The sequence below is a fragment of the Benincasa hispida genome, chromosome 12 (genome assembly GCF_009727055.1).
Source record: "Benincasa hispida cultivar B227 chromosome 12, ASM972705v1, whole genome shotgun sequence".
Lineage (NCBI taxonomy): Eukaryota > Viridiplantae > Streptophyta > Magnoliopsida > Cucurbitales > Cucurbitaceae > Benincasa > Benincasa hispida.
This window is the reverse complement of record NC_052360.1, coordinates 18901435-18911647: the sequence shown is the minus strand read 5'-3', so window position 1 is coordinate 18911647 and position 10213 is coordinate 18901435. Positions and strand designations below refer to the sequence as shown.

At 32.3% G+C, this 10213-nt stretch overlaps 2 protein-coding genes across 6 annotated transcripts; one reads left to right on the top strand and one right to left on the bottom strand.

Moving 5' to 3' along the window:
• Positions 1 to 229: 229 nt before the first annotated feature.
• On the top strand, positions 230 to 6110 carry LOC120067164 (pentatricopeptide repeat-containing protein At2g13600-like). Of its 4 annotated transcripts, none has more exons than XM_039018631.1 (5): positions 230 to 469; positions 559 to 619; positions 1428 to 4280; positions 4997 to 5060; positions 5754 to 6110. In XM_039018631.1, the coding sequence occupies exon 3, from the start codon at positions 1479 to 1481 to the stop codon at positions 3678 to 3680; it is 2202 nt and encodes a 733-aa protein (XP_038874559.1). In that variant the 5' UTR covers positions 230 to 469; positions 559 to 619; positions 1428 to 1478; the 3' UTR covers positions 3681 to 4280; positions 4997 to 5060; positions 5754 to 6110. The 4 variants fall into 4 exon arrangements, with proteins under 4 accessions (XP_038874559.1, XP_038874560.1, XP_038874558.1 ...); XM_039018632.1 differs by having other exon boundaries at positions 1428 to 4373; XM_039018630.1 differs by having other exon boundaries at positions 1428 to 5060.
• On the bottom strand, positions 5819 to 9503 carry LOC120067165 (bidirectional sugar transporter SWEET3b). 2 transcript variants are annotated; one of them, XM_039018634.1, is made up of 6 exons: positions 9297 to 9503; positions 9129 to 9165; positions 8455 to 8677; positions 7139 to 7300; positions 6564 to 6683; positions 5819 to 6251 (listed from the first exon to the last, which is right to left on the bottom strand). In XM_039018634.1, the coding sequence occupies exons 1-6, from the start codon at positions 9337 to 9339 to the stop codon at positions 6063 to 6065; spliced, it is 774 nt and encodes a 257-aa protein (XP_038874562.1). In that variant the 5' UTR covers positions 9340 to 9503; the 3' UTR covers positions 5819 to 6062. The 2 variants fall into 2 exon arrangements, with proteins under 2 accessions (XP_038874562.1, XP_038874563.1); XM_039018635.1 differs by lacking the exon at positions 9129 to 9165 and having other exon boundaries at positions 9297 to 9453.
• Between the last annotated feature and the right edge of the window lie 710 nt (positions 9504 to 10213).

Sequence of the window (10213 nt, the reverse complement as noted above, 5' to 3'; positions counted from 1 at the left end):
AACAATTTGGTGAATGTACAAATCTATTTTAATATTTCAATTATTTATTAGTACTCAGATTAAAAAAAAGGAAATATTAAAAATAGAAAGATAAAGGAAAACTGTTTACAGAGCAAAATTTTAATCTAGTTTTTTTTTTTTTTTTTTAGCTATTTCGTAAATAGTTTCAAATTATCTTCTGTATGTGTGAAAATTTCCCCCAAAAAAATGTTGATTTTGATATTTCAATAATTAAATAGGAGAAAGCCATTCCAACGATCCAACCTCTTAAAACCCCAAGAAAAACCCTCGCTAGTCGGTACTTCTTCTGCAGAGCTATGGCAGCACAAAACACTCGAATCTATCCAAAGTTTGCTTAACCACCATTCATACTCTTCTTTAACTCGGCAAAATCGCCCCCCGAAATCCAAAAACCAGTGGCCGTTTCATCTCTCCGAAGTCCGAAGCTTTTGTGAACATCAACAAACGAGTAAGATTTCCAGGCATAAATCTCTTCCACACGATATTCATCTCTGCTCTGTAAAATTTACAAAACCCACTTAATTTTTCTGCTCACAGTTCTTGTTTTCATGCCCGCCATTGACAAAGCGAAGCAGAGGCTTCAAACTGGGTGGAAGAGGTCAGCTTTCTTGTAATTAACACACAATCATCCACTCGTAACTGAAACAATAATGGAGAAGCCTTAGAAGAAGTGGAAGAAATTGGAATACAGTAATTGGTGCTACTTGTTCTACCCTCATTTTCTGGTTCCACTGTTTTGAGTTTTGACTCACCTGCAGGCTAAGTAATAAAAGAACATTTTTTTTTAAAAAAAAAAAAAAAGCAATATTACCCTTTGTCTCTAATAAATGGTTCAAAAGTACCCCTCTCTTAGAGTGAAATCCTTTAGAAATATGATGAAAATTGAAACTTGGAACGACGTGGCGGCGGTGTCTTAGATACGGTGATTCAAATTTCCATTTTAGGCCATTGCTACACTATTTCAGGTCCCAAGTCCAATTTAGGTTCAAAGATTTTTACTCTAAGATAGTTTTTAGAATTTTTATGAAAGGTGATGGTAATGTTTCAACTTTTGAAAGAATAAAAGTATTTTTTAATAAAGTGGAAGTTCAGTGTATTTTTTTATAACTCAACCTTTAATTTATTCTATCAATTAAGCCAGTTATTGTCTGTATATCCAGTGATGTCGACTGAAGCTTTTGTTCATTTGCACAAATGATTGATAAGTGAGATTATCTTAAATCAATTGCTGCTAATTTGTAATTGTCAACAATAAGGGAGCAAGGCCTCTAGAACAATGGAGAATACTATAGATCATTTTATCTTTTAACTTGACGGTTCTAACACACACCAGACCGTGGTCCGTGACTATAAATTACATGTTTTAATCACATTAATAATTGCTTCCTTTGTCCTATTTAAAACAGGCACATGACCACAGTCTATGATTATAAGTGTTCTTTCAACCCCAATTTGAAATGTTGAGGGTGTCATCATCTTTTGGAACATGGAAGCACAATCGTTGGAAAGCTTGCTTGAAACTACTCCCCACTCTATGTAAAGGTTTACATACTGAAAACTCCAATATTATTTCTACCAATATTTGTATAAGTCGTCATGTAAGCAATGGTCATCTTGATCTTGCTTGGACTCTATTCAATGAAATGCCAGTAAGAAGTGTTGTCTCATGGAATATCATGATTTCTGGATACTCCAAATTAGGAAAGTATAGTGAAGCTCTCAATCTGGCTTCAGGGATGCATTGCAATAATGTAAAATTAAATGAGACGACCTTTTCTACTTTGTTGAGTATTTGTGCACGTTCAGGGTGTACATCTGAGGGAAAACAGTTTCATTGTTTGATTTTGAAATCTGGATTGCAGATATTTGAGCTTGTGGGAAGTGCATTGCTGTATTTGTATGCAAACATTAATGACATTAGTGGAGCTAAGCAAGTCTTTGATGAGTTGCATGATAAGAATGATTTATTATGGAGCTTGATGCTTGTGGGGTATGTGAAATGCAATTTGATGGATGATGCTTTTGTTCTATTTAAGAAATCTCCAACACGGGATGTGGTGGCGTGGACTACTTTGATATCAGGGTATGCAAGAAGTGAGCATAACTGCAAGAGGGCATTGGAATTATTCTGCTCCATGTGCATGAATGGTGAGGTTGAGCCTAATGAGTTCACTTTTGATTGTGTTGTGAGAGCTTGTGGGAGAATGAGAGATTTGAGTCGGGGGAAGGTTGTTCATGGGATTTTGACTAAATATGGATTCCACTTCGATCATTCAATTTGTAGTGCACTGATTTTATTTTACTGTCAGTGTGAGGCTATTGACACTGCTAAGGCAGTTTATGATAGTATGGAAAGACCGTGTCTAAATGATTCAAATTCTCTTCTAGAGGGGCTAATATCAGCAGGAAGAGTTTATGATGCTGAAGAAATTTTTTGTAAATTAAGAGAAAAAAATCCAGTTTCATACAATTTGATGCTTAAAGGGTATGCAATGAGTGGTAGACTTGAAGAATCAAAGAGATTATTTGAAAGAATGACTCATAAAACTATCATTTCATCAAACACTATGATATCTGTGTATTCCAGGAACGGTGAAATTGATAAAGCTTTCAAATTATTTGAGTCAATGAAGAGTGAAGGAGATCCTGTGACATGGAACTCAATGATATCAGGCTATATTCAAAATCATCAGCATGAAGAAGCTTTGAAACTCTATCTAATCATGTGCAGAACATCGGTTGAACGCTCTAGATCAACATTCTCTGCTCTGTTTCAAGCATGCACGTGCTTAGGATCTATTCAATTGGGTCAATCACTCCATGGCCATGCAATCAAGACAGCCTTTGATTCGAATGTTTATGTTGGAACATCACTCATAGATATGTACTCAAAATTTGGGAGCATCAGTGATGCTCAGACTACGTTTGCCAGTGTTTATTTCCCTAATGTGGCAGCTTTTACTGCTCTAATTAATGGATATGTGCATCATGGACTTGGGATTGAAGCATTCTCAGTCTTTGAGGAGATGTTGAAGCACAAAGTTCTGCCAAATGGAGCTACTCTTTTGGGTATTCTTTCTGCATGTAGTCGTGCTGGTATGGTAAATGAAGGAATGACAGTTTTCCATTCAATGGAACAATGTTATGGCGTGATTCCAACTTTAGAACACTATGCATGTGTGGTGGATCTTCTTGGTCAGTCGGGACGTCTGTATGAAGCTGAAGAATTTATTAGAAGCATGCCAATTGAAGCTGACAGGGTTATTTGGGGAGCTCTGTTAAATGCTTGTTGGTTTTGGATGGACTTGGAATTGGGTGAGAGTGTGGCTAAGAAGATGCTTAGTTTGGACCCAAAAGCAATATCTGCTTATGTTATACTGTCTAATATATATGCTAAATTAGGGATGTGGGTAGAGAAGATCAATGTGAGGAGGCAATTGAGGAGCTTAAAAGTGAAAAAGAATCGGGGTTGTAGCTGGATCAATGTAAATAATAAAACGCATGTATTCTCTGTAGAAGATAGGTCCCATCCTAACTGTAATGCAATTTATGCAACTTTAGAGCACCTATTAGCAAATGTAAACTCTATAGCACAATTTAACCATGTTCCCAAATCCATTTCGAAGGTTTGTTTTCCGAATTCAATATACTCCCTTTGACTGGCTCCCATGTTCATTCACCTCCAGAATTTGTGCAGCCCTTAATGTTTATTCATCTTGAAAACAGTCCTCATAGTGAAAGTATGAATGAGGTCCTTACTTCCCCTTTTGGAGTGCTTCGTCAATTCAATTGTACTAACACAGTTCAAAGGGTTTATGTTTTCTGTCTTATATTTATTCACTAGTCCCAACAAGAAAGCTCCCATACTGGAAATGGCAGTTGTAACTTGATTCTCAATGACGTTTATAGCTAAAGAGTTCTGGAAAAGGTGCAGATTGGCTTGACTGTAAAAACTGTTTTCGTTCGAGAAATTAGAGATTCTGCAGAGTCAGTCTACTACGAAACTGTCATATAATCTTGCTAAGGCCAATTTTGGGATTCTATGAGTGGAAGTTATATTTGCAGTGTGTCTATATATATATTTGAATTGGAAAATGTTTGGATGTTAACTAAAACTTGGTCTTTCAACTCGCATTCCAAAAACACTATGCCTTCCCTTCTCTAAGTCTTCGGTCTCCAAGTTAAATGCTTTCTCTTGTCTCCTCCAACTGTCTTGTTCAACTATTCTCTTCCTCCAGGCAGCTACTGTGAATAAAATGGTGAGTAGGCTGATTCCATTTAACATATCAATTTTAAAAGCTTGTCAACATTAACCTCCCAGACACTCTGAGACTGATGACAGAGTATATTTGGTTAGTTTTCTTCCTTTCCTTAGGCTTGTAAGCATGTAAGTTTTTCGGTTCTTCTGATTGGTTTTTTTTTCCTTCCTTCTTCTGATAGTTATGTCAGTCACTCTTTTATGTTCTTGTTTTTGGTGTAGCCTAAGGAATTAAAGGAGAAAATTCTCCGAGAAGCAAATCAAGACTTTGAAACCTCTTGGTCATAATATGAGCATGATTAGTGCCCTCACATGACTCTTTTTCTGATCTATTTTGCATTTACTCTCTCTGAAATGTTAGAAACAGGATTTGCAAAAACCTTGGAGATCTAAAATTTCCTTAGCATTATGTTGTGGGAACTTCGGTTGGTTGAAATGTTCTTTAGTAGTCTAATTTTGTTTCTTGCTGCTGAAAACTGAAATGTGGATAGTTTTTATGTTGTACGCATTTGGATATCGTTATGTTTTTTGTTTCCCCAATCTGAATGATTGTTGTTTCAAATTTTTGCTTGTTTTTGGGAAGTTACTGGTTCCAAGATACATTCTATGGCCTTTTGTAGCTTTTTGCCTGTTTTCTATTATTATGAAATTTCTAATGGACCTTTTCCCCCCTCTTTAGATTATTCATTTTTTAGCATTTTACATTGGCTTTTGCAGTGTGCTTTGGGATTCTTTATCTATTGGCCAAAATCGAGGGTAATATGCTTCGTCTTACTCAAAGGTATGATTTTGTTGGTGATTCTGCTACCCTTTTTGGATTTCTTTCATTAATATTTCTCTCTTTATTTATATATGAGTAAGAGAATGAAAAATAATGGACAGAAATCAACAAACGTTGTAACAAGACAACAATCTTACTTGATCTTGAGAAGAGGACGTTATAAAACTCAGTCAAAAGGACTTCCAAGATTTTATGTTGTAAACTTTGGATCATTTTAAAGTCACATATTCTAGGATTATCCTTAAAAGTCCCAAGAAGAAGACACCTAAGCATACACAGTAGAGTGAGGGTGAGGAATGGGTCTACCTAACAGTCACACTGTAACTTCTAGTTAGTTTGAGTCAGGTGATCAAACAACACCGAAAAACTGAACCGACCAACCATGTCGGTATAGTTGACCAGAGTGCTCGTCGGTTTCAGCCGATATCGATTGAGTACTAGTGTGATTGGTCGGTCGGGATCCCAAACCTTTCAAAATTGACGATTCCAAAAGTGACATGAACTGATTTTAAGTATAAGAATGAGGAGTCATGAGAGTTTGTGGGATCCCTTGAATTATTGTCATGCCATGAATTTTTTCTCTCGTTTTAGTAAATAAATATAGCTCAATCACTTCGGTAGTTATTAAAAAGTTAAATAAATAAAAATAAAAAGGTAAGGGTTTTAAAAATCATATTATTTGGTTTGAGGCAGGTTGTAGAATGTTACTGTTTGTGAAGAGGTGCCTCCATTTGCAATGAGTTATTTGACATCCACTCTGAAGATACAAAGGACTACATATTTTCATTGTCATACACGATATTACACCCAAAGTTCCAAGGACCAAAACTAAATTTAAACTTGTAACGAGTAGCTCTAAACGTATAGGCCATTTGAAGTACTTTGTTTGGTTCATTTCATTCAATGAAATGTTTCTTTATCCAAAAAAGTACTTTTGGTTCATAGAGGAAGCACTCATCTAGAGAGAGGGTGATTGATTTTTTCTCTTGTAGTTCATTAAATTTAGGATGTATTTTGGAGTGGAATTTGATGTTCATTATTATTCTTTTCCAAGTCCCAATTGGGCAGAGTCTCTATAACAACACCTCCTTTTTCCATCTTGACTTCTTCTTGTTCATGTTCCTTGTTTCTATAGATGCAATACAGCACAAGTTGAAGCATTCCCAATGGGCTTCCCACTAGATTTGGAGACTGCAAATAAATTCATTCAAACTTTCACATGTTAATTTGGGAATTTATTTTTATTTATTATTATTTTTTTCAAATTTAGTTTTGTTTCCATCACATCTCTTTCTTATGGCTTTCATGTTTCTTAAAGAAATATTAGAATTTCTTGGCTAAATTTAAAACAAAAAAAAAATGTTTTTTTTTTTTTTTAATTTATAAATTATTCAGCTTAGAATAATCAATTTTAAAATTTTATTTATGGAAGTAGACTTTGTAACTTAATTTTCAAAAAAAAAAATCAAATAGTTATCAATTAGAGGCTTAGTAAAGACAAACCGCAAGGAAGAGATCATGGCTAAGGAGTCCATAAGCCAACCATAAGGAACTTGCAGAGAACGAAAAGAATGACAAATAAAATGGCATAAATTCTACACTCTTCGTCTTTATCACTCGTTTCTGCATGAGAAAGAAAGAGGGTCAAAAATTAATTTCCAAAGATAAGCAAATAAAAAAAAATCATTTGTAGTGATTAAGCGTAAAAATTGCACCAAAATTTAGAGATCGTTTGGTAACGTAAGCATTATTTACAAATTTTGGAAAAAAACAAATCAAATTTCTTGTTCATGTTTCTTATTAATATTAACAAAATCATTCTAGCTTTATAAAATTCACAATAGATATTCGAAAAATAAATATAACATATAACTTTTAACCTCTTTTATTAACAATATTACTTTTAAATTTTAAATTTAAACTTAAACTTAGAGAAACAAGAAACAGTTAATAAACACAATTATGTTTTTATAAGTAAAAAAGAAAAAAGAAACATGAAGCAACTATATCGAACATGATATTGTAAAAACGAGTAAAACGTCGTTACCGAGTGAACCGTGGAGGGAGAGGTTAATTACCATGGCTACCAATGGAGAGGCATACATAGCAATAGAAGCAACAAGGCCAATGCATCCAACAAAAAGCTTACGAAGATGATGAGTTTTTAGAACAAAAGCAGAGATCATTCCCACACAGCAGAATATTGTAATAACTCCCACCAATCTCAAGCCCACCTTCTTCTGCACTTCCACACATTATATATTATTATTATTATTTTCAAATCTTTAACTATATAACTTATACATTAAATATATATATATAGACTATATTTTAGTTGATCGGTGATTTAATTAGATTTTTATTAGGCTAAATTATAACAAATATCTTTAAATTTTGCCATTTGTTTAAAAAATACGTTGTACTTTCAAAAGCTGCAGTATTACCCTTCAACTTTCATAAACGTTTCAAAACTACCCTGGGAATGGACATCATTTAGAATTTCAAACAAATATCAAGTCTTAGAACTATTGTCTGGCAATGACCTAAAATGATGTGGTCATCTAAATTTTCTTCTTAGATCACTACCACATCATTTCATATCTCAAATTTTGTCTAAATTCTAAAAATTTATATTCCAATAATACTTTTGAGATATTTGTGAAAGTTTAGAGGCAATATTATAACTTTTGAAAATGTAAGAGTATTTTTTAAGGAAACGACATAGTTGAAGTGCATTTTTTTTTTATAGAATTTAAACTATTTATTATTCCATTTAAGTTAGTTGTCTCAAACACATCAAAACTTTTGAATTTGATAGTGATTTTGACAAGATGTGATATAAACGTGAAAAAGAATAAGTTAATTTCACAAATAGAATCTTAATAGAAAACGACCTATAGTTATTGGGTAAAGAATCCATTAAAAGGTTTGAATCTTCTACCTTTTATTAAGAAAAATAAAAAACAAAATATATATGTATATTAAAATGTTTGAATATGATTATTTAAGAAAAATCATTATTATTAACATTTTTCGATTCTAATTCTTTAGACTTTAGAGACTTGGTGAATATTAAAATTGACAGGCGATAGACCTACTTGTTATACTATAAAAAATTAGAGTTTTGAAATCTTGGTAGTAGAGACTTTAATTTTCTTATATTAAATCGACTTTTTCTTCCTCTATAAATCTCAACTGCTAATTAGTTTAGGGTTAACGAGTGATTTATTAACATTTACCAGCGATGAGTGACTAAATTGAAAATGATTAAAAACTCAATGAAATGTATATCAAACAACTTTGAGCAAACACATTTGATCATTCTTTCGAGAAAACACAAAATGTTTATCAAAGAGGATTGTAGAAACCGAGTAATTATTTGGTAATAACTAACCTTTTCTTGGGATGAAGCAAAGCATAAGTAGATGGAAATGAAGGAGAATTCAAGAAGAATTCCAAGGCCATTAATGGTGACAACAGGGAAATTTTCCCATCCTTTGCTTACAATTGGTAAACCATACCAAGTGTAAAGAAGACAATTCATTAGGGCAACAATGTATGGAACACATGAAAATTCCTCTGTGCTCTTCTTCTTTATAACCCTCCAAAATGTCAATCTGCCATATAAACAAAATCATTTAAAAAAAAAAAACCCTCAAGAAAATTTATTTAAAAATGTGATTCAATCCCTCGTAAAAATGATAATGCTATTGTGCAGATTAGAACAAATGTCATATTTTTTAAAAATAATAATAATAAACACAACACTTAAATTTGTTGTTTTAATTCCTAAACCAACTTTATAAAATTTTTGTTGATAATTTTTTAAGGAAAAAAAATGAATGGTTTAAGAACTCCACGTTTAGTCCATTAAATCAAGATTTTGTTAAACAATTATTTATGAAAAATTAAGGACAATAATTTCTTAAATAGCTTATAGCTTATAAAATTCCTGTTCCAAACAGCCAAAAAAACCGTTATTTGAGAACACAATTTCCAAACAACCTCAAAACTTTGATAGATATGAAGAATTAACAAGAACAAAGCAAAGTTGGCAAATATTATTACATGGGAACAGCATAAAGCAGCAAAGAAGCACCATTTCCTGCATAGAAAAACACCCAAAATAGGGGAAAAAAAGTGTTTTTAGAGAGAAAAAAAAATCCCCATTTGTTCTAAAACTCTTCATATTAATAATTTGAACATGAAAATAAAAAAAGAAAAATTAGAAAATACCAATGACTCCAACAGCCATACGAATGGTATAGAGTGATCGCATGATGTTTTGTTTTTGGGGTATTTGTCTTGAGAACAAGACAAAGACAAAGGAAGGAAGAGAGAGCTAATTTCTTGCAAAACTCAAATCCTTTTGTAACACAATTTGTTTTGCAAATGACACTTTAAATAGAGAGAGTTGAAGGAATGAATATATACAAGTAGAATAGCAAAGATTTAAGAGAGATAATACATTTTTTTTAAAATATATATATAAGGAAGAATAATGGAGTATTATTTTTTTAATACATGATCTTTACAAACTTTAATATGTGGATGAAAAATGTTGTTAAGTTGTATAATATTAATATCATACATTAGATTTGTTTAATTTTTTTTTTAGTGGTACATGTCACTAGGTAGTGGCATAAATTTTCCCACTATTGAGTTGGAATATTCTATATATAGAAGTGAATCCCCATTTCTTACATTTGGTGTGTTTAGTTTTACCCTATTAAATTATTTAGGTTAAAATATCATTTTGGTGTGGAGATTTTCAAAATAGAATAATAAGAAAAATATTTACATAAATTAATTATAGTTATGATAGACATTGTTATCCACGTTCATCATAGATAGACACGGATAGAAATCTATCAGCATCTATTAGTGATAAAAACTTATACAAGTCTATCACTGGTAGAGACTGATAGAAATTTATTATTAATACAATCAATGATAGAAATTGATACTAGTATATCATCGATAGAGGTTGATAGAAGTTTATCAGTGTCTATCATTATTTATTTTGCTATTTCGGTAAACAGTTTGACATTTTTTCTATATGTGAAAATTTCTCTTTTGGTTATGCATGTTTAATAAATCTTAAATCCAGACTATGTAATTTTAAATAATAAGATTTAAATTCAGTTCTTTAA

Excerpts from the sequence above, each read along its gene's own strand:
- LOC120067164 (XM_039018631.1), top strand. The coding sequence starts at position 1,479 with ATGTTGAGGGTGTCATCATCTTTTGGAACATGGAAGCACAATCGTTGG.
- LOC120067165 (XM_039018634.1), bottom strand. The coding sequence starts at position 9,339 with ATGCGATCACTCTATACCATTCGTATGGCTGTTGGAGTCATTG. Across the intron at positions 9,166-9,296 it reads TATGGCTGTTGGAGTCATTG|GAAATGGTGCTTCTTTGCTG; the intron begins GTATTTTCTAAT and ends TTTTCTATGCAG. Across the intron at positions 6,684-7,138 it reads CCTCTCCATTGGTAGCCATG|AAACGAGTGATAAAGACGAA; the intron begins GTAATTAACCTC and ends TTTCTCATGCAG.